This window comes from Mustela lutreola, chromosome 5 (genome assembly GCF_030435805.1).
Source record: "Mustela lutreola isolate mMusLut2 chromosome 5, mMusLut2.pri, whole genome shotgun sequence".
Taxonomy (NCBI): Eukaryota; Metazoa; Chordata; class Mammalia; order Carnivora; family Mustelidae; genus Mustela; species Mustela lutreola.
Window position 1 is genome coordinate 93721084 of NC_081294.1, and position 24848 is coordinate 93745931.

The 24848-nt window shown below is 42.0% G+C and overlaps 1 protein-coding gene across 2 annotated transcripts in view; it reads left to right on the top strand.

Annotated features, from left to right (window-relative positions):
* RGS7BP (regulator of G protein signaling 7 binding protein) overlaps nt 1-11011 on the top strand; it is a 95854-nt gene extending 84843 nt beyond the window's left edge. For both annotated transcript variants that reach the window (XM_059175088.1, XM_059175089.1), the window contains exon 6: nt 9991-11011. In XM_059175088.1, the coding sequence (XP_059031071.1) occupies nt 9991-10082 (92 nt within the window). In that variant the 3' untranslated portion in view covers nt 10083-11011. The remainder of the gene's footprint in view (nt 1-9990) is intronic.
* Nucleotides 11012-24848: the final 13837 nt, after the last annotated feature.

The following is a 24848-nucleotide window of genomic DNA, read 5'->3' on the forward strand; positions in this document are numbered from 1 at the left end:
GCTATCATCCCTGAGGAAATTCCAAGGGTTTTAGGAGCTTTGAGCCAGGAATGAGATGCAAGACCAAAGGCATGCCTTATATTATAAGCCACAATGTCACAACCACTATCCTAAATACTTCACATGTGTTAACTGTATTAACTTATTTAATTCTTGGGGCACCTGGATGGCTCAGTGGGTTAAGCCGCTGCCTTCGGCTCAGGTCATGATCTTAGGGTCCTGGGATCGAGTCCCACGTCGGGCTCTCTGCTCAGCAGGGAGCCTGCTTCCCTTCCTCTCTCTCTCTGCCTGTCTCTCTGCCTACTTGCGATCTCTCTCTCTCTCTCTCTCTGTGTCAATTAAATTAATAAATAAAAATCTTAAAAAAAAAAAAAACTTATTTAATTCTAATAACAACTTCGAGGGAAAGGCTATTGATGTTTCCCAACTGGCAGGAAACTGAGGCAAAGAGAGGTTAACTAACTCAGTCAAGGTCGCACAGACTGTAAGTAGAAAGGCTGGGCAGTAATCCCAGACAGTCTGTCCGCAGAGCTATTCTGTGGGACTATACAGCTTCACATAGGAATGGAGAGGTATTTTCACTAGAATGTTAACTTCCATGAGGGAAGGGCCTCTACACGCTTTTGTTAACTGTTACTGTATCTTCCGTATCTAGAGCAACGCCTAGAGCACAGTAGAACGACACAGTAAACGTTTGTGAAATCTGCGCGGGACTTGGCTGCCCGGGGGCATCTGATGATACGTACCGAGGACTCCCCGCAGCACTTACACTGAGCATGCGCGGGACTTGGAGGCCCGGGGTTGGGGGGGGAGGGGAAGGTGTGATGATGCGTCTGAAGGACGGACGACCCGCAGCTCTTACACTGAGCATGCGCGGCCGGATACGTCTGCGGAGGGGCGTCCGCTTCCGAGAGCGCTCCGTCGAGGGTGGGGAAAGGGTTTTTGGAGTCAGAAAGCGATTCCTCTGGCTTCCACTGCAGAGCCGAGGGAGGACAGGGTGCCGCCTGGCTCCGAGAGGACTTGGCAGCAGAGCTGGAGAGCAGAGCTGTTGGCTCGGGGAGCGGCGTGGCAGAAGGTGGAGAGGTGGAAGTGAGAAAGCCAGATGAAGAGGCCGAGAAGTAGCGTGGCCTGAGCCGTGTGGGCTGGAGCAGGGTGTCAGCAAGGAAGACGCTGCGCGTGGGGCGTCCGTCACCTGCCGCGAAGCGCGCCCTGCAAGGCCTGGGATCAGACTGATGGGCTTGAGCCCTGCGCGTGGTGCTTGGAGACCTCGCGGCGGTGTCAGGAAGCAGATCGAGTGGAGTGAGGAGCGAGCCGTCCGGCCGCAGCTTGGACGCTTGTTGCTAGAAATACGCAGGGCGGTGGGGACATGGGACTTGGGATGGAGACGAGACGACCCAAGGGTTCGAATGCTGGCTCTGCCACTTACCAACTTGGTGCCCTGGAAGTCTGTTTTAAGATCCACTGGTTTCAATGTCTTCATCCCTGAAAAGGAGATAAGACCATTACTTACTTCGGCGGGCTGTTGGGGTCTAAACGAAGCACCGCAGGTCTTGTGTCTGCTCCCGACCTTGTAGAGGACAGACACTGGACAGATGCTTTATTGTGATGACTGTTGCTGGTACTGGTATTATTTATTTATTTATTTATTTAACAGAGATCACAAGTAGGCAGAGAGAGAGGAGGAAGCAGGCTCCCTGCTGAGCAGAGAGCCCAATGCGGGGCTCGATCCCAGGATCCTGAGACCATGACCCGAGCCGAAGGCAGAGGCTTAACCCACTGAGCCACCCAGACGTCCCGCTCGTACTGGTATTCTTTACCAGCCGGTCAGCCGGCCTAGCTCAGGAGAATGCCCCATCATCAACAGAACAGCCCGGGCTTCCGCTCGTTAATCTGGAACCCGCAGTGCAGAACATTGGTCCCTGGGACTTTGGAGTTGGAGTTCATGTCTGAAGCTGTTCTTAGTTTCTTTGTGTTTGGCAAATCCCCCATGGGCAGTGTGGGGCCCCCCTCCCGTACCTCACTATCACTGCCCAAGAGGACATCTGCCAGGGCACGCAGAGTAAATGGCATGTGGGCCATGTAGTTTTTAGTATAAATCAAACCATCCCAAACATCCCCTCCACATTTCATGAAAATGCATCCAACGGTTCCCAAAACACGCATTAATGGAAAAGCAGAAATTTCAGTTTATTTACTTGGGACATTTTTATAATCATGAAGAGTAAAAATATTTTGTGTGACTTTGTATTCCCTTTATAAACAGAAAAAAGAATTTTAAGTACAGTTTCAAAATATAATAATAGCAATAAATGAGCAATACTGTGACTAAAAACATGAGTAAAAAGGGAATAATCCAAATAATTTGATACTCAGGACTGAAACCCTATATCTGTATAGAGGATGAAAAGGAAAAAGCTAGGAGATTCAAGGAGCTGTTCAGGAGGGAATGATGCAGTAGGATTTTGAATAATAAGAAAGAAAAAATGACGTGAAGGCTTCCATTCAGGGGAATTCAGGTTTCTTCACTTAGGGGAAAAATGACCCTTGGCATGAGATGCCACATCTCTGTTTTTTGCAGGTTTTGTGGGGACTCATAGCATGATGTCACTATGAGCTGACCAGTGGAGACAGGGGAGTATGAACCTGAACCACAGGGTTTGAGAAAGCCTGAGGGAAGGAGAGCAGATCCCTTGGGTCCCTCTGGGAACATTTTTTTTTTTTTTTTTAGCAGACGTATATGGCAACGTTTTAATGAACAAATCAGCCACATGCCTCTGACTCTGTATACCAAGCTAGACCATAGGAGCCTTCCCATGACCTTCCTGGAAATCTTTTGCCACTGATCTGTTTAGTCTATGGGTAGGTGAACAGTATGGAGTGAAATGTGGAAAAATATATTCCAGTTCTTTTCTCTAAGACCTTATTGTCAAAACATCTTTGTAAGTGGATGAAAACCATTATAGAAAGCCATCTGGTTATTTTCTGGCTTCTTATTTCTTTTCTCTTTTTATTCTATTTACATGTGTGATTGAGGCAGAAAGAAAAAAAGGGGAAAGATACCATGCCTGGTTCCCTTTGTTCCTACCTCAAACCCTGACCATGTGATGGTCCTGGCCGGCAGGCCCTTGGGGGAACATCCCTGGAAGGAAGGGCTCAGAGCTGCTTTCGCCCGGTTCCACCCTTAGTCCTCACCTCAGAACCTTCCTTATTCACCTTGTTCACCTTAGCATTGAAAGAGTCAGTCCTATCTTCCCCCACCTTCCTACCACAACAGTTTGTTATGAAGTGACAACAGTTTGTTGTGAAGTGATTTTCAGTGACAAATAAAGGAAGGTAGCCAAGAGCAGGAATTTTAATGGTTCGTGATTGCGGCCTCCTTTCAGACAGCGCCTTTTCTTTCCCATCCTTCAGTGTGAGACTGGAGACAAAGAGAGGCACAAAAGAAAGGCGAGCTGCCCTCTTTCTGCAGAGCCCCACAGCAGGCTCCTGACCACGTCCAGGTCTCCTGGCTCTCAGCCCACTGTTCTTGCCATTGCTTCAGCGCCTCTCCTGTCCCACATTCTGGGTCACTGGCAGTGCTGTAGGGAGCTTCATTAATTATGATAGTCTTGCTGTGTCAAATGGATTACAAATGGAACCACCTGTGGAGAGCCTGCAAGGTTACTGACAAAGGCTAAAAGGAGACTGGAAAGTGAAGGGCAAGCATCTTCTAAATGTATGTTACAATCAAACAAAACAAGTTGGCAGAAATAAATTAAGCCCGAAAGACAGTTGCACCTTTTCCAGAATTCTGACTTAATGAATGCTGTGGGGTGTGTTTGTACGTTCACCTTTGCCTAGAATTTGGTTGTTGAGACCAGGCATTGGAATCAGTCTGAGGTGGATCCGTTGGGAATTGAATCTACTCTAGAATGGATCCCTTCCTGGGGACAGTGCAACTCCAGACTCAGTTGGATCTAGGAACATTTCCCCCAGAGTCATACTCTCAGTCCACTCCAATCTGGAGCCCCCATATCCACTCTAGCTATGTCACACAGCAGTGTCTGACATCTGCCTGGAGAACATGAGGCAGTTATGGCACCTGGTATCCTCAAGATGATCCTTTAGGTCCTCTCGCCAGGGCCTCCTAGAAAGACTTTGTATACTTCAGTCTGGTGTGACTCTGAATGTTACTCTGGGTAGTTTTTACTCCAGCTGCTCCATGTCCTTTGCAATCTCTGCAACTTTCCATCCAGGATTCAGTATGCCATATGTATTTCCTCTCTCCTCCAATTAATTCACACATCACTGATCACACATCACTTTCCTAATGCATTACTCTGTGTTCAGCCCCTACTCACAAATGTTACCTTCCTACTCATCGTCTACTAGAGGAAGAACAGACGTTTTCTCCTTGCATCTGGCGTCTCTGCCATCATCTGTTATGTGATGGTAACCTAGAATGTGCCAGGTTCTGTGTCAGGGACTGGGAATATCTCTCCTTCTAGAGGTTCTCTATCTTAACAGAATAGACTGGAGGAGAATCACCTGGAATGAAAGGCCAAATGACAGGTTTCCCCTCTTAGAGATTGGGATAATGTTTTTGGGGTAGGACATGTGAATTCTGGAAACTTTCTCTCTCTCTCTCTCTCTCACACACACACACACACACACACACACAATTGGACAGACAAAGAAACTGCTGCTTAGAATATAACAGTGCCATAGTAGCTAGACTCAGGTCACTACAAGGGTATATGGGAATCTCACCTAGCCTGATGTGAGCTGTAAGGAGTTGGGGTGTGGGATGGAGGAGAGGGTTGCTGGTATTGAGAATTGCTTTTTGTAAAGTGAGCTGAGATTTCTGATGATGAATCAGAGTTATCCAAAGAAAGAGATGGAAAAAAGAAAAAGAAAAAAGAGGTAGGGGGGAAGAAAGAGAGTCTATGCAGAAGGTTCTGGATATTGAAGGTACATGAGGAGATGAAAGAATAGGGCTTTTTGATGAACTGCAAGCACTTCATTAGTTGCGAAAGTGGTTAGAAAAGAGGCATGAAAGACTAGAAAAGTAGGTGGGTCTATATCATTAAGACCCCTATAATTCATGTTGAGAGGTTCGGACTTTATCCTGAAGCCACTGGAGAGATTAAATAAGGAAGCAGGTGCAATAATCCAAGTGAGAAATGCTTAAGATCTGACCGAAAGCCAGGGGGTCGGAGAAGAGGATATGAACAACTGGATGGGCTGCATATGAGAAAAGGCAGAATCAAGGATGAAAGCCAGGTTCCGACCTGGAAAGCAGGGTGAATGCTGGTTCTATTCACTAAGTCAGAGAGAACAGAGGAGGAGCAGTAGAGACAGAAGACGATTAAAGTTTTGGAGATGGAGGACCTCCAAGAGTGACGTTCAGTGGTGAATAGCAGATGTACCAGTCTTATGCCAAGGTGAGACGTGTGAGCTCAGAGGCTAGAAATACTCATTTAAGCATCATCGACATAATGGTAATTGAAGCCTTAAGAATGGCTGACTCCACCCCAGGAGTGTGTGCGTAGAGAAGAGCCCTGGGATGACACAGTTTAAGTTTCAAGGGGAAAGAACGGCAGTTTACAAAGGGCACTGAGAAGAAAATCAGAACATTATGAAAGAAATCAAAGGAAATTGCAAGCTAATCTTGGCGGGACTGGCATTTGTCTAAGAAGGGAGGACTTTTCTGGAAAAAGGAATGGTATGTGTAAAGCTGGAGAGGCAAGATAGGGCACAGTAATATTTAGGGAATTCTTTGTGTTTCTATTTTGTACTATTCCCTCCTTCATATACCTTTCAGTTCACCCTGAACTGTCCCTGAACAGACTGGACTGTTTACTTGGACCCAAATTCAAGTTGCCTCTGATCTCCATGACTGTTCTCTCCAACCAGAAAGCCCATCTCCACCTTCATCAAATGTACAAGTTCTCCTCACACCCAGCATGAATACCAAGACCTCCATGATTTTCCACAATTATCTTCTTCCTTCTCCACTTGGGAGTAATTCCCCCCTTTGGATTTCTCATAGCATTGTAACTGTATCTCTCTTATGGCATTTTAATGAAGCTTCGTAGTTACTCAAGCAAACATTCTTGAGATCAAGAACCCTCTTTGTATTAGGACCCATCTGATATAATCCCCACCCAATATGGAGCCTGCACTTAGCAGGCCTTTGATCAATGCAGGGCTTCTCAGAGTGTGGCCTCAGGACCAGCAACATCAGCATTTCTAAGAAATGGTAAGAACTCTAAATTCTCCAGCCCCACCCCAGACCTATTGATTGGGAAACTCTGGAGGGAGGGCCAGGGATCTGTAGTTTAAGATGCCTTCAGATAATACTTAGTGCAGCTTAACGTTTGAGAAGCACTGGGTTAGCTGAAAGTGTCCTTTTTTTTTTTTTTTCTGGAATAGAAATTTGCAACTATGGTTACATTACGAGCACTTCTCTAGATTCTATCTGAAAACAGAGCTTTCAAGTCAAATGCTCAGTGGATTATTTGAAAACTTATTTTTATGTCCTTCTGTTTCTTAACATATCATCCATGTAAGAAATCTCATATCAGCAAAACAAATGTGAACAACAGAGAAATGGTATCATAGTGCCTTGGGGGATTCTGGTGTCCCTGGCTTTAGCAGTATCTAGGAATTAAGCTTCAAATAACCAAGATCTGAACTTGCTGGTGGCTGAAGTGCCTATTCTCCTTTCCTTTCACTTTCTCCACTTTTCATTTTCACATCTAAAACGGTCTCAGAGCATGCAGTTTGAAGAAAAGATGCTATAAAATTCTCAAACATTCACAATAAAAATCAAAGGTTTCCCAGCAAGGTCAGGTGGATTAGCCCAGAAAGCTGAGAACGAGTCGGGAAAACATTCCATTTTGTCCACAGTCTTTTGGCAGCCCGTAACTTCAGAGACAGGATTTCAATCAATATGAAAAGACATCTTTCCTTGGACTTGAATTCACTCCAAACCATTCCAGGCCTACTTACTGCTGGTGAATTTCAGCATTTACTGCCGGTGTCAGCTTCCTAGGGTGGAGAAAGCTGCTCTGAATTCCTGCCAAGAATTTTCAAGCTTTGTGTCACTTCAACCCTAGGTGATGATCAGACAAGCTCTGGGCTAGGCGAAGGTGTCACAATGCTCAACAGAGATGCCCCAAACCAGCAGCTGTCCTTAATAAGCAGCCAGTCCTTTGCTTAACATCTGAGCACCTTCTCATCAATTCTAACGCTTCTTATTCATGCGAATGCTGTGTGTTTGTGTGTGCGTATAGCACTCACAAGTGAACATATATGTGTGTATCTATCTAGCTATATATAGATAGGTAGATAAGAGAAGAAGACTGAGGAAGGAGAATTCAATAGCACAAAAGATTTTTTGATTCACCGTAATGAGTGCACAGGTACAAAGGTCAGTTTTGATGCGAATCTCATAGTATCTGTGTATAATACCTGTTCTTTTCATACATAAAAAAGGGAACATGGGAGCAAACTTCCCGCCACAGCATACACCTACCAGAGCATACACATACACAGTTTCTTTATAAATTCAACCTGTAGTAGACATTTCCTCATGTAGTGGGAACAATACACATCAGCATTGCCTTTTTACAAAACATAAATACCCATTCCATCACTCCCCAAAAGTGTTTGGAGAAAGGGAAGGATATATAGACATTCAGGAAATAGATCTTCCAAGTATAAATGGAAATAAAATAAATTTTTCTTCCCTATAAATATCTCCGTAGTTTTGGTGATTCTGTTCAAGGAATCACTGAATTCCTGGGGGACTTGTGTTTCAGAAAGTATAGTCAGTATCCCAAGAGATACCAAAAGATGCAATTCTTTAGTTTTCAGAGTCTGCTGTAACTTTGCCATTTCCACCTAGGTTAAGTCTGTTGACAGTCTGGTGGTTTAAAAAGTAAGGGTCCTAAAACTGATGAGAAAGTGAGTTATCATCTCTTTCTGTTCTAAATAGACCATGATTCATCTCTGAGAGATTCTCCTGAGAAATGAGGCTCACATAGAGTGTTTGACTTTGCTTTCTGAGTCTTAACTGTTTGGGGCAAGTGTAAGTATAAAAGAGAGATGTCCTATTTTTAGTCTCAAAATGGTGACATCCAGAGTATAGTGAAATGTTTTTCACCACAGAGGGGACAACGAGCATCCTGTTTTTCTCCACACTTGCAGAATATGAATCTTAAGAGAGAATATTAATCTGTGGAGACCAGGAGAGGGCACTGTGTTTGATTAATTTGATGTGCTCAGCTGGGGCACCTGCTTTCTTCCCTGACTCTGACTTGCTACTCTGGTTCTATCTAAAAGTATAGCATAGGGCACCATTCCAAGCAACACTGTCAACTTGGTGAGTGAGGCTCATGTACAAATGAGTATGACACATGGCAGCCTTTGGGGAATGGAAGGAAAAGCCCAGATACTTGGATGACACAATCCACATAAGAGGACTGGGAAGCCGGAACTTGTCATTGTTCTTGACAGTTTACTGAACGTCTAGACTCAGTAATCAAGAAAACCCACCCTCAGCTACAAACTAGTTTTCCTGAAGTGGGACACATCTTTCCCTTTCTGCCCACTTCATCCAATTCCTGATTCTGGGCTCTTTCCCAAGGTCCTGTATCTCCCAGGTTGGGATGGGGAAAGGAGGGAGCCCCTTGGCTCTGCTCTGGGCTGGCAAAAGCTTAGGTGCATAAGTTACCAGAGCCCACCAATCATTTTGTGGTGCCTCGCTCCATTCTGATCACATCCTAGTGCTCCCCTCCCTGGCAATTTCCATATCATGTCTGTGTGGTCCCTCTCCAGCCTCTGGGACCAACCAGACTGCCAGTTCTGTTGCAACAGGCTATTTCGATCCAACCTCTCTTTTGGGCTGTACTATTTCTTTAAAACCCAGCTCCCTCAACTGAACTTGGCTTACTGGTTTATTTCCTCCTCTCCTTGTCATTGTGTTAAAAATTTCAACCAAAACTTTTAAATTCAACAGCTGGAAACCTTCTCGGAATGCCCTTGTGTATAGAAAATCTATAGAAATCAGGGACACCTGGGTGGCTCAGTGGGTTAAGTGACTGCTTTCAGCTCAGGTCATGATCCTGGAGTCCCGGGATCGAGTCCCACATCAGGCTCCCTGCTTGGCAAGGAGTCTGCTTCTCCCTCTGACCCTCTTCCCTCTCATACTATCTCTCTCTCACTCTCTCTCTCTCAAGTGAATAAATAAAATCTTTAAAAAAAAAAAAAAATAGAAATCAGTAGGCAAAAACTCAACAAGGAATAGCTGAGAAACTTCTTCCTGAGGCATAAATAGGTGAGTGGAAGCAAGACAATGGTCCTCTGTAAAGGAAAAGAGTTAATAAAAGCTGTACTTACTGAGTGCTTCCTCTATGCTAGGCACATAGGATACCGGCCAAGCTTCATGTTTTCATAGATAATTTCATACAATCTTCATCTAAGGTAAGTGGTATGAAAGCCTGTCTCACACATGGGAGAACAGAGACTTAGCAAGCTTCCAGTTACATGTTCAAAGTCACAGAGCTAGGAATTAGCCGAGGTGGGTTTAGAAAAGAGGCCAAACTTACCCCCAAAGCAGGGGCTCTTTCTAAAACAGCACCTCCAAGCGGCTTATATTTAATTCTAAGCCGTGATTCTCAACTGCAAGCTACAGTGCTGGTCCCATGCCCCACCCCCTTACACACACACGCACACCCCTCCAACCACCACCACCAAAAAAGAATATTTCGTTGCTATCTGGGGGACATTTTTGGTTGTCACACCTGAGTAAGTAGGGCCAGGGATGCTACTAAATGTTCCAGTGCTCAGGAGAGCCCCAACCAAATAATTATCTGGTCCAAAATGGCCAATAGTGCTGAAGTCAAGAGACCTTGATTCAAAAGCTGGTCGATTTTAAAAGCCAATTCATCAAACCGAGGTTATTTTGTCTGTATTCACTCATACGTACATTCTGTCCCATCACAGATGACAGCAGCCTTCTAAATCTAACTCCCTACCCCCTGGTTAGAAGACGGAAGAGAAGATTCTTTGGGCTGTGTTGTCTGGTGTCAAGCTAGACGACTCCTCCTGGAAACCCACCATTGCGAAGACCCGAAAATATCACAGAACCTGAGGACCTCCAGACAGCTGAACCACAGTTATTGGTTTTTGACTATGTTTTCTATGCTTCCTTATTACTTTTATTCGCCTCCCCCTACCGTTTTAAATGATTTTACATTTGAAAGCAGCTGCTGTCAAGGGAAAAAAAGATTCAAAAAGCAGGCTGTTTTTAAAAGGATTTTTAAAGCTGACATTGTGCATGTCTGCTCCAAACCATACCATGACAGATGCAAGAATTATGGTTTTTAAATTATTTCAAGGTTTTTTTAAATGTATTATACAGAGAAAAATTATTTCATGTATAATAGTATATCTTTAGCTCTTGCTATTCTCATGTGAACAATTTATCATATATGAAAGTCTTTAAACATAGAAATCTATCTAAAACTGCAAAACTGTGTTCAAAAATCCAATCTATCAATATTATTAGGAATAATATTATAACCAAACATATACCACCTCACCTATTGCTTTGTCTGCACTCATTTACATTCAGTCTTCCATTCTGTCGGAATCCAAGAGCTTCTACATACAGATATCTTAATTTATAATGCAACAGAAACCATATATAAAACATATTTAAATTTTGTAAATACACAATAATCCTATTATCTTCGTACAATGCATATGGGCAACTAATTTCCTTTCGATCCAATGGTGTCTTTTTCAGCTTCTTGGAGAATGAGTAATCCAGTTAGAAAATGGTGTAGTAACATACAATTACCCTCAAATGTAAAATTGAATATTATCACATTTTGTTCTAATTGAAATCTGAAGCATGATGTCTGCGCATCAGCATAGTGTTAAATCTTATAGGGCATGCTGGAATTAGCTCAGATCGTAAAAATATTTAACATTTTACGTTAATAAAATCTTTTTTAGTTAAGCTAAGCTTGTCTCATTTTAGATGACTATGCAGATATGACTTTTCCGATGTGTACTTGGTGTCTTGTCTTATGCTTAGAATCTTGAAAGCAGGACACATTAAGCAATACTATATTTTAGAAAGGAGGAAGCCACACGCTTTGTTTTTCTGCTCACAGCTCTCTTATGATCTTCCTCACTAAACTTGTAACATGGTACAAATTGTGTTGTATTTTCCCCTGTTCTTCCTTGGCCCGTTACCTGAACAGGATTTCCTATGGGTTGAAAGATCAGGCCTTTGGACTTCTCTTCTTGCTTTTCAAAAATCTAAGGACTCCTCAAGACAGACAAGAGACACAAGTGTCTAATCCAATAAAAGGATGAGCTACATGCCTATCGGTGGTTTATCCAAGATGCATCTTCAATCCCAACCCTATACTTTCTCAGTACTTCTGTGCATAGGCATTTAGATGTCCAATATATTTGACCCAACAACTAAGTACATTAAAGCTGTTAGCTTTAGTGAAGATGAAGATAGGTGTTTATGAACTACTGGAATAATTATTGTATTAGATCCTATATTAAATTGCTGGTATTTGACTGTTTGAGCTACAAAAATGGCAATTTCATATGGTTCAACCTAGTATCTGATGTTGTGGAGATTATACTTGGAATTCTCTTCTAGCTTTTGTGATCGAAAGCAAAAGGATTAGAGGGTTGGAAAAGATCTCCAAAGGCTATGCAGTCTCTTAGATCATACCAGCTGATTTTTGGCCTTATTCTTGGAGTCCAGAGTTCTGTTCCAAAGAACTTGTAATTGACACATGGTTATAGGTATGCCTGACTTCATATAAAGAGGTATCTTTCTGAAAGTTATATGAAAAAATCACAACTTTCTAAATCAAATAAACAACTGTAAAACAGTTGTTGGAATATGCTCTTTAGAGACTCTTAGAATGAATACCCCCTTGCAAAGCAGGTAACCACTCCCAGATTTATCTGGTCTGCAAACCCTGGTTTCATAAATCAGGTCTGATTGAAGTTTAATATCTTTTTTGAATATGGTTCATTTTCATCCCATGTAGTCAATTCACTTAAGGTCCATTGTTTAAGAAATGATAAAGTAGCCCAGTTGGGCACATTCTCAGCTCCCGTCTCTGCCCTCATGCACCTTTACTTTACACTATATTGAACCCTTAGCTTCAATCTCATTCCTCTTAATTCATGCAAAGGTATTAACCGATAAATCCAACCTTGGTGTTCAGCACGTTCCTCTAAATGCTTGACCTAAATCACTTCTGCTGGGTTAATTTGGGCTCACTCTCGCCTTAGTCTCGGTATGAAAGGAACACTTACCTCCTGTGCCATTGTCCTTTGTACAACTGAAGACTGTTAATAAATTCAGGTCTCACCTCCAGGTCTGGGAGGGCTATGGTAGCTGTTCATGGAGATGGGAATTTGTCTAATTCCCCAGCTAGGCTTTCCATATCTGAGGTAAATAAATTCAGCCACCTTATCTTTTATTCATAGTGCCTGTTTCCCAGACTTTGATTGCTTTTATAGTTCATGTGGACACACTCCAAGATTTATAGATCTTCTTTCACTAGCAGGTTCTAAAACGAATTTCAGTACTCCAAGTCGTGATGACCTGCACTGGCTCATAATGGCAATAGATATAGCTCACCACCTCCCACTGGATACGCCAATGCCTCTCTTTAGGGGCTGACCCCACTGTCCTCTCACCTACCAAAGGACTTTCTCAGGTGTAGTCCATGAGATACAAGTCTACCATCTCGGCCTCCTGCTGGTAAATCGCTTCCAGATTAGCAATAACACTGAGCTGATCTCTAGGGGTAAGGAGAAAACACTGAATCCATTCCATTGCATGTCCTCACATGCTGAAACTGGAAAAGGATGTCAACTTTTTCTAGCACACTGTCACCCATTTTACCCCCCCCCCAATTTTAAAATCCCCTGTTGATTCATTATTTTCTTTTTTCCAGATAACAGAAGCAATATATGTTCTCTGTGGGAAATCAGGAACAAACCACCAAGTATAAAGAAAATAAAAACCACCTGAATCCCACCACAATCCTATTGTTAAGTCAGTCAGTGGCGGGGCCCAGAGGCACTTGTGGATAAGGTATGTGAGCGAACGCCCACAGGGCCGAGGTATCACTTTAAAATACCTGTCCCCTGATGTCTTGCATGCCTCTAGGAACAGATGGACTGCAAAATTCTGGCTGAGCCATTGTTCAAGGTACAAAGAAGACTTTAGAAGTAGCACAGCCCTGATGCCTCCTCTCATTAAAGCTCTTAGGGAAATTCTAAAACCCTGCCGGATGATTGTTCTTCGGTGCTCCTCTAACGGTTGGCTACTTACTGCAGGGCAATACTGCCACCTACCGGATGCTGAGCTTTAGAATAAGAAGGGAAAAGAAATGTACAGAGTGTAAAGACAGCAAACAATGGGCCAGATTAACAAATCCCATATAGCATTCAGATTCTGGAAGTCTCAAAGTTGAAAGGATTAAGAATATCATCCAGACTCACTTCCCTTGCCACACGCATATACCTAAGCACTACCATTTCTTTGTGTTCTAGAACGTCACCAAATGCAAAATGCTCAGCTTTCAGATGACTATAGAGAGGATGAGGAAAACCAGTGATGCTATTGGCCTGTAATAAATCATTATAATTAAATATAAAGATCAGAAATAAACCCAAGAACACAGAAGCATTGAGTGTGTTATAAAGATGGTGTTTCAAATCAGTGGGAAAAGTTTGGATTACTTAACAATAGGGATGATTGGTTGGCTAATTATTGGGGGAAATACTAGATCTATACCTCATAACTTCCATCAGAATAAATTCTAGGTGAAGTTAAGATTTAGACGTTAAAACACATAAGCACATAAAAGGACCAGCAGGCAATATTGACAAATATTTACATAATTTTACTATGAAAAAAAAAAAAAGCCTTTCTAAGCAGGACAACAAAGGAAGAAACCAAAAAGAAAAAGATGGATAGATTTGACCAATTAAAAATACAGAACCCTTATACAGTAAAAAATAACAAATCAAAATGAGAGAAAACAAAATTTGAAATATACGCAACAAAGAGCATAGATCTCTAATACGTATCAAGACCCCACTGCCCTTGGAAACTTTCTATGATCTACAATCAGCGCAACCAAGTGTTCCCATTTCATTGTTTCCTCATTGCACTTTTAAAATTATTGCTTGTTTGTCTGTTTCTCTTCACTAAACTGGAAGTTCAAGAAAGCAGCAACTATGTCTATTTCGCTTACTGTTATATCCTCAATACTTAACACAGTGCTAGACACAAAGCAAATACTGAAAACATATTTATTGTGTGAGTGGATAATGAATGCATGAATAAGTAACATTTTATGATCAAAAAGAATCAAGCTTTTGAGTAGAAAATTGAGCCAAGGACACAAACCGTCAGTGTACCATAAATTAATGAACTAATAATAAATATGAAAATATTTAACTAGTAATTAAAAGTGCAAATTCTTACAATATATTCTTTTTTATGTATCAGACAGACAAAGGGTATAAAGAACTATAGTTCCCAGGGACAACAAGGAAGTATGGAAATGAACATTTTCTCACAGAGTCAACAAGGGTGTAAATTGATCTGATCTTTATGGAAAATATTTTGGCAATATATTTTTTGTGTATGCCAAATACTTCCACTTTAGGGAAATTCTCCTCAAAAAAAGCCAAGAAAAATGAACTAAGGTACATTCATGCATTATTCAAAAAAATATATTTAAAAAGGATGTTTATAGGAGCATTATTTGGAAGAATGGAAAAAATACAAGTAAGCCTACAATATAGGGTTGATTAAATAGGGTATATCCTTTCAATGGAATACTGCCCACCAGTTAAGAGTAAGCACTAGATGTATATTGTTAAATGGAAAAGGAAGTTACAGAAGAATATAGTGTGTTTCCATTTTAAAAGTATACATATACATGTGTGCATTACAGCATCTGAAAGGATATTTGCTAAAATGCTAATAGCATCTATCTCTGGGAGGTGAGATTTGGAGCAACTATATTTTCTTTTTGCATATCTGTAATTTCTGGTTTTTCCACAGTGAGCATGTAGTATCTGTATAATTTTTTCAGGGAATAAACAACAATGTTCACGATATATCTTAAATGAAAAAAAAACACGTTATAAAACAGTATGTATAGTATGACACAATATTTGTAAAAAAGAAAATTATATATAAATATTATCTATGTATGTATATATATGCATAAGAAGCTAGAAGGACATACACTAAAATGTTAATAGTAGTTATTTATGGGTAGTGGGATTATGGGTGATTATTTTTTCTTTTTGCTTTTCTGTGTTTTCTAATTTTTCTACAATGAATATGTAACCCTTGTGTAATAAAAACTAATAATAAAAGTTTAAAAAAATGAAAGAGTGAGACATTGTGACCCCACTTGCTCTCATCCTCCCCACCAACCCCTGGACTGACTCCTCATTGTCACTGTGTGGGCAGTGGGGGCATGGAGAGGAAACATCAGGGCACCATAACCTTGGGAAGACAGAAGAGTGAGCCAAAAAAGAGGGGAATGGGGACGGGGGAAAGAAAGGAAGAGAGAAAGAACGAATTAAGTGACAGTAAAGTCAGTAGTGGAAGGATTAAAGCAGGCTTTGGAAACATTTTCTCTGACAAGAGCAGTGCGTATCGAAATTTAATCAGTTTTCCTGATTAAAAAATAAATAAAAATAAAAACAAAAACAAAAAACACTGAGTTAAATAAATTTGTTTTCTAATCAAAGGAATTCTATACATGTCTGGAGAGACATCCAGGAATTCTGTTCTGACAGGAAGGTATCCTGAAGTTTCTCAAGAAGACAAACTGTGGCAGTCCGGTTGGTTGTCGAGGGCTGTACAGTAGAGCCTGGAGGCACACAGGCTTTTGTCTGAATCTCAGATGTGCCACAACCAAGGATTCAACGATGGCTAGCAATTCCCATATCCGTTCTCTCCTTCCTCCCTATCGAAACAGAGACCCCAAATCTTGGCAAGATGCTGGCCACCTAAATTAAAGACTCCATTCTGCCAGGCTCTCTTGGTTTGATGGGGCTATGTAAGTGAATTATGTAAGTGAATTTTGGCCAATAGGATACAAGTAGAATTGTGTAATTTCCAAGTAACATCCCTAAAATAAGAGGCATGCATTTCCATGCTCACCCTCCCATCCCACTAAGGTGCAATGAGAACACGTGAGTGGGAGCTGGAACAAGAGGCTTGGACCCACTAATGGACACCACATAAAGACCACAAAGTGCCGTAGCAGACCTGAATCACCCATCTCCATACTGGTTAATTAATTAAAAACTTCTATTTTATTTAAGGCACTCATAATGAGAATCTTCGTTCAGGAGAACCTGCCCACTTAATTAATTAACTTCTATAAGCCTCAGTTTCCTTAGTTAAGTGAGATGATAATGTTACTATCACAAAAGGGTCAGCCAAATAACTATTCACTGTTCACTTGCTTGCCTAGATCCAAAGTTCTTTCATGAGAAAAAAAAATCCAACAAAGGAAACACTGCATGATACTGAGAGTTGCAGGGCAGCGCACGAAGAGGACTCTTTCAAATAAACAGTCTTTTAAAATCAAATGGTCAACTGATTTCCATATGGAAAACATTGAAACTTCACCTTTACCTCATTCCAAGTTGACTACTGATGTAGAGATGAAAGGAAAGCAATAAAGCTTCCAGAAGATCATACAGAAAAATATCTCATGCCCACAGAGTGGTGGGATAATTTTTCACAGGACACAAACCACTTCAGAAAACACTCAGACATTATCTACTACTGTGGATCTGATGTGCATCTTGTGACCCCATACTTTCCTAGGTAGAAACACGACAGATATGTATGTGTACATTCAAAGACAGGTAAAAGAATACCCATGGGGACATTATTTGTAATAACTCAACCCCACTAACAATTTAGAGCTCCATCTATAGGAGAACAGAGGAGTAAATTGTGTTCGATTGAGAACACCAACTACTACAGAGCAGCGGAAAAGAAATGAACTCCATTACAGCTATATATAACCAGATGAAAGAACAAAACCATTATACTGTTGAATGAATAAAAACTAGGTGTTCAAAAAAAAAAAAAAAAGCACATATTGCCATTAGCAACCAACATTTACAGCGAGTGAGAGAGGGATGCGGTGGCTCAGTTGCACACACCTGGGCATGTACCACAGCGCCCCCTACAGTTCACCCCTGGCACTGCTCAGACCCACCCACCACATTGATTTACTCCACCCAGGTATAGCTTCTTCTGGATTCTGTTATCGCAGTTCACTATACAAAAAGAGGGACAGTGGGATGAACCATAGCTTCCTCTTAATCCATGCTAGATTCCCTTTATCCTAGCACTTCTGAGATGCCTGATAAAATGATCCAGACCCTGACCCCCAACTGGCCTGAGACCCTAGTTATCCAGCCCTTAGTACAATGTAGTTGCTATCCTTGCCCATTTACAGTTAAACCCGGGCATACCAAAATGTGACCCGGTGGGTCATATGAGTGCCAAACATACTCCTCTGTGCTCTCATCATGTTGCAATACTCTCCCTGCTATTGATGATCAGAGCCAATAACCTGTCGGTATGGTCACTTTTTTATTTGCCTATGAATTTTCTGGCCTTAGGAACCTTAAGTCACCATGTAGCAATGGTAGCTTAAAACTTAGTGTGACTCTTTATTTTCTCCCTCTACAACTCAGGACCTCTAGATACACAGATTCTGGACCCCCAGATAGACAGCTCAAATTCTTCAGTGGATCCTAAAGCCACTCCTACTCTTACCCCTTGGTTTTTGGACCCATGACTGTAGAGCTATACAATGACCACAGATTGATGGAAGGAGTGGACTGCATCCCATCAGTTGCCCTGTCCCAAGGCTATAAGGCATCCTCGCCTTTAAGAGGTTGCATCACCACTCCACCAGGACAGCAGTTTCTGCTCGGTGGGTATGTGTAGGAACAGCGGGTCCCACAGTCATGTCTTCACTCATGCTTGTTTAAAAAATGGTGCCCTTGGTCTTAGGCAATGTTATAGAGCATCCCATGCTGGTAGACAAGACACTTAGCGAATCAATGAATACTGGGGCTGCCTGAAGCACCGCTGGCAATAATGGCAAACTCCTATCCAGAAAGTGGGTAAATTCTAGTCAGGATGGATGTGGTCTCCACTTGTCACCATCTGGCAGTTTGTTCTCCTGAAGGACTGATATTATCTGGAGCGCACAGAGTCAGTCTCTAATGCCAAGATGAGGGATGTTCAAGAACAGCTTTAAATAAACTTTGCTGGAAAAGGCTTGTATGAGTATCTTATTGCTGCTGCTATACCAAATTACCATCAACTTCGCAGCTTAAAATAACACAAATCTATCACTTCCATTTCTGGAGCCCCAAAACCAGCTTTCACTGGTTTCAAGTCAAGAGGTCAGCAAGTCTTCTTCTGGAGGCTGCAGGGGAGAATCTATTTCCTTTTCTTTTCCAGCTTCTAGAGGTTTCTGGTACTCCTGGGCTCATGGCCCCTTTTTCCATCTTCAAATCAACAATGAAGTAGCATAGCTTTAATTCCCTCTCTGTGACTCCTCCTTCTATTTTTGTGTATCCTTCCTACTCTGACTCTCCTGCCTTCCTCTTAGAGGGAACTTGTTTTGTTGGGCTCACCCAGATAATTCCGGCTAATTTTCCCACTTGAAGAGTCTTAACACAATCATATCTGCAAACTCCTTCTTGCCAAGTGACATATTTACAGGTTTCAGAGATTTGGGCCCCATTACTCTGCCAGTGCTGTTGGACCCATTTATAGCTTCCATCTCTGCCAGGAGCTGCTTGTTGAATGGTCTATCTTTCTCTGCTCCTGATAACATGGTCTTGCTCTAGAATTCCAAGGGTCTGTGCTTTGTTAGGGCTCCTTTATTGGAGTTTGCCAGAATGTCCGTATCATCCTTTTACGCCCAGATACTTCCAGCATGACAACCTCAGCCAAATGATATGGTCCACGTGACTACTTATACTAAAGACTATACCTGCTGCAGAGGTCCTTCTTGCTCTGGGACCAACCTAAAACTAGTAGTCCTAATATAGCCCAAAGTTAAGTCAGAGCTCCACCCCACATATGAAATATGCTGCATTCCAAATGTAAAGATGTTGCCCAAACTTCAGGTTTCTATCTTGGTGGTAGGAGATGCAGGGACAAAAACTTGTTTTTGCTTTGGAGGACACGTTGCAGCATTTCCCAGATCACTCAACTAAAAACTGCACTGACATAGTGTGCCCCCTCATCTCTGCAAGGTCTATCTCCCGTCCTCTCAAGGTTGTGGTTCTTACCAAAGAACCATGTCCAGGTAACTTGATGGGCAAATGTGATGAGAGTTCTAGAAAAAACTCTCAGATCAATAGGATTGGACTATGCTGTTGTGAGCCTTGGTGAGTTCATCTAAGCTACCCAAGCCTGCTTCCAAAGGTCATCTGCGAAAGCAGAGTCTAGTAAACCCTCTGTACCAAAATACTGAATGATGAAAACAAATATCATACAATGAGGACATAGCGTGCTATAGACATGTGAGATCTACTAGTGGTAGAGAAGTTTTGTTCCAAAAGGTCATCCGGGAGCATGGAATGGGGCTATACCCTTGTACACAGCTGCTAAGTTATAATATTATAGAATGAGTACACAGAGTTCCATTTTCTGTGTTCTCATTGTTAGATAAAAGCCCATAACAATTTGGCATAATTTCTAATAGTGTGTATGCATTTGCTGGTTGATAAAATCCAACCGGGGCTTTTAGGGACCTCATCTCCACCTGCTTCCATAAAACCTCTGCTGGGAACACTTAAGGCTAGTTAATGTGTTGCAGGGAAAATAAAAGTAGCAACTCCTATGAGGGACCCACAGCGTCTCTAGAATCCTAATGCTCTTCAAAATTCTTATCTTGATCCTCTTTTAATTTCTTACAACTTTTTTCTGTCCATAAAGCACAGTCACTAGAGATATTTGGAACTGTGTTAAAGCCTCATGACATATTCTTGAGGCTGTATTAATCCATTCTAGTAAAGATAACCACAATGGGAACCACAGCTCTATGGGAGCTTCTTAGATAAGCCTGTGGCCATGCTCTTCCTCTGCCATGATCCATCCAGTGTTTGAAGAGGCCAAACTGGTGATTAAAATGGGGGATATGCCAAGAACCACCACCTCTGAATCTCTTCCACCATCTTTGTGATAATGTTCTTGATTAAATACTTATAACAGCTTTCGAAGAAACTCTTTCACTCTTCCACAAAATTTCCACACTCTTCCACAAAACTTCACAAGGTTACAGTCTCCATTATATTACTCCATATAGGAAACTGTAGCCAGGAGAAGACTGCTCTGAGTTTTTTATGGGTTTCTATTCTAGTTCTTGCACGACCGCAGAAGCCTACTTTCTCCTCATTCTATGTGACACTGGGTTACTTTGCGTCAGTTACTTCATCCAGAAAGTGGAATAACATGCCTAAGGAAAAGCCATCAGAACTATATACTGCACTAGGTATCTCAGAGAAAAGAGAGGGGGAAAAAAATTGCACAGGAAAGCTTTGTCATTTGTTCCAATCTAATTCCATTTTTTTTTATAAAACCTCCTTGACTCTCCTACTATAAATTTATGCACTAAAACAGTATACTGTATGTCTCTGAAGTTTCATTTTGTCCCTTATTCACATCAGAAGTTATCATCCATATGGATAAACCCCACATTAGGGTAGGGTGGCTCCAGCATTCATGTTACCCCAAAAGCTCAGAACCCCAACTGTGGTACCTGATCCAGGCTTGCTCCTCCCGCCTCCTCCAGCAGCCCTGTCCTTAAAGCTTTCTTGCTTCCCCTCTGTCACATCAGAAATCACTTCTCCTGTGTTTGACTTTCTCACAGATTTGAAAGGGATTTCTACATACCCATGAGTTTCTAGAACACTAGTGCAATTGCATACTTCAAACTGTAATCAAGTAGATATTTCCCCTTTGCTACCTATTGCTATGGTGAGTCTATCAATGAGCTGAGATTAAATGACTTAGTATAGAGCAGGGTAGCACCTTCAAATAAGAGGTAAGAGGCCTAAAAGACATCAAACTGGAGTCAAAGAAAGACTGTATGCTTACTGAATCTATAATTAGCTTTGCTTCATGGATATATAACACGATATGGTTATGGAAGTGAACAGTTCTACCAAAAAGTGGCATACTGATGATTATGGGAAACCTGGTAAATTGTTCAAATCCTATTCTGCCAAAAAAAAAATCCTAATGCTAAAGCCTGTGGTGTGCTCCTTATACATTTACCCTAAATTGAAGCCATTAGTCAACAGATAACACTCATAGTCAGTTTTACTACTCATTTTTAATCACAAACAAACAAGGTTCACTGGACATAGGGAGGGAATAGCCTATAATTTGAAAGAGAAAGACGATCATGAAACAAACAAATCAAAAAACATTGACTTTGGCAGGTACCTGAGTGGCTCAGTCCATTTAGCATCTGACTCTTGATTTCATCTCAGGGTCGTGAGATCAAACCCTGCATTGGGCTCATGCTGGGCATGGAGCTGGCATCTCTCTCCCCGTCTTCCCCTCCCCTCCTCCTACATGTGTGCAGGAGCGCTCTCTCTCTCTCTCTCTTAAATAAATAAATAAATATTAAAAAAAAAAAAAACATTGACACTGGAGGAAACAGAGATAGTGCTAGTTATATTCAAATAAATTTGAAAAGATATTCCAGCCCCATCAAACAAGCACAGGATGTTCAGAAAAAAGGAACAATGAAATAAGAGCTAATAAAAATTCCAATCAACTGCTGCAATAAAAATTCAAAGGAATTATTGAACAAAACACTAGCAAAACACAATATATAAAAGAGATAATTCCAGCTAGACCAAATGGGGACTGTCCCAGGAATACATGGGTGGTTCATTGTTTAAGAATCAATCAATGTTGGGCGCCTGGGTGACTCACGTGGTTAAGCGTCTGCCTTCAGCTCAAGTCATGATCTTAGAGCTGGGATTGAGACCCACATTGGGCTCCCTGCTTGGTGGTGATTCTGCATCTTCGTCTCCCTCTGCCCCCTGGTCATGTTCTCTCTCTCAAAAATAAATAAATAAAATCTTTTTAAGAAAAGACTCCATCAATGTTATTTCCCATATCAAGAAACCACAGAAGGAAAACCACATGAAAATCTCCAAAAACATGGGGCGAGGAGAATCATGTAATAAAATTCAACATTGACTCATGATTTAAAAAAAAAAAAAAAAAAAAACTCTCAGCTACAAAAAGCCACAGCTAACATTATACTTAATGGTGAAAAACTAAATGCTTTCCCCTGAAAAAGAGAGACATCTACTCTTAACATTCCTATTCCTATTGTACTGAAGTTACAATACAAAACAGAAGATAACAGATGTCAGCTAGCAATGTGAAGAAACTGAAACACTAAGACATTGCTGGTGGGAATGTAAAATGGTGGGAGCTGCTTTAGAAAACCATCTGGCAGTTCTTCAGAACGTTAAACAACGTTACCATATGACCCAACAATTTCATTCCCAGGTCTATACCCAACAGAAATGAAAACAAGCACCCACACAAAAATCGATACACAAACAATTATAGCAACATTTTTCATAATAGCCAACAAATGGGGGGGGGGAGGAACCAGCATCAATCATCTGATAAATGGATAAATGAAATTTAGTATAGCCAGACAATGAAATATGAGGTCACATGAAAAGGAACGAAGGATGGACGCACACAACATAGATGAACTTAGAAAATATGCTAAGTGAAAGAACCCAGTCACAAAAGACCATATTTTGTACAGCTTCATTGATGTGAAACGCCCTGAACAGGCAAATCTCTGAGAGACAGAGAATAGATTTCTGGCTGCCTGGGGTAAGGGGGCTGGAAGAGAGATGGGCAGTGCCTGCCCATAGGTATGGGGTTTCTTTCTTGCAGGGGGGTGGGTGGGGTTGGAGGCATCCTCTTCCCCAGGCCTGGCTGGGCTCTGCTAACACTTGGCTTCTGCAACTCTAGTCTTCCTAAGCTCAGAAGGATGATTCAGCTCACTTCCGACTGATACATCCTCCCTCATAAATGGTCATACCGTCAAGTGAGTCATAATTGAGTCTGGCCGACCTGGGAACAATGGTGCTCTTTGAGGTGACACTGCATTTCTGGGCTGTAATTTATTCACAAGCTAATACCATAGTTTAATTCTTAGAGGGCAAGTTTACTTCCAAGTCCTTAGGGGACTTTTCCTTTTCACTTCCTTGTATCATTTGTAAGGTGACAATGGGGTAATACGCAATCATTCACTAAATTATTTTTTAAAATAGAATATGGATGATGAATTGTCATAAGCCACAAAAATGACCCCTAAGGGCTGCAGTGTGTTAGAGTAGAGAGCCCTGGACTGTAAGTCAAGAGTTTCAACTTCAGCTCCACCTGCGGCACTGACTGACATGGCCCTGGCCTCAGTGGATCACCCATCGACCCTACAGAGATAGTGATATCTGTCCTCCTGGTCTCCAGAACTATTACAAAAGGTCTGTAAGTTGTAAAATTCCATACCAGTTTAGAGTCCAGGGATAAAAGAATTTCTTCAAGCAACCAGAGAAAGCACGACCATTCTACAGGGTATTTTGATAACTTCACCACATCCTCTGTGCGTCTCTCCCGAGCCCTGCCTGCTCTCAAGCAGCTCACCACCCAAAAGGCAGACAAGCCTTGAGAAGAGTAACGTGGTGTTCACAGTAAGCGAGCACTTCTATGATGAGAGCCAACCTGCCTACTGGGGGAAAGAGCTCTTTGCTGCTCTAAGCAGCCATGTTGGAGAGTCTCCTTTTACCCCCCTCCAGATCTTGCTCCTTTCTTCTCCAACTTGCTCTGTGCCCCAAGAGGATGACCCATGTAAATGCCCTCAGGGAGCTCTCTTGGCCTCTGGCTTCTAAATGTGTTTTGTCAAAGGGAAGCCCTGGCCAGAATAGGGAGGGAAGGAAAAAGAATGAAGTCAGAGTTATGCGTTGCCCTGATTCTGTCCCTTCAGAGTCCCAGTGGACTGGCTGAATGTCTCAGCTCCTGATGGAGGATGCCTTTTCCCTACAGCTCTCTCTCTCTCTCTCTCCAGGTTCTGCTCCCTAGGGTTGGTAATCGTATCCCCACTGTTACTAGCCTGGGGTCCCACACTAGCTCTTGCAGTTTTCCTGTACCCTGTCTACACTTCATGAGTCCTTTTATTAAACTCTCCCCAAACCAACCGTGTGTTTCCCACACCTTGTGTCTTATATCCCACAGTTGACACAGACAAGCTGAGGCACTCATACTCAAGGCAGCACGAAACATTCCCTCCTTCCAACAAATATTCACGGAGAGACAACTCTGCCAGGCTTCGGGGACTATAGCAGTGAGCAACATGAGTAAATCCCCTCCCTGTATCCTCAGATGGCCGATCAGGGAAGGCTTCCTTGAAGAGATGACGCTGAGGCAGAATTCAGGACAGCATAAAAAACCAGACGTGCAAGGATCTCTAGGAAGAAATGTCCAGGCAGAGGGACAAACAGGAATCATGATTTCTGGGCAGAAACAAGACTGACCTTTTGAGGAATGGACAGAACTCCATGTGGATATAAATCCATATAGATTCATCGGCTGCTATACAAGAGCAGACTGTACAGCCAAGGTGACCCAGAGACAAATTACCAGAGTAATAACAGCTGAGGCAAGGGACGACATTGGCCTGCAT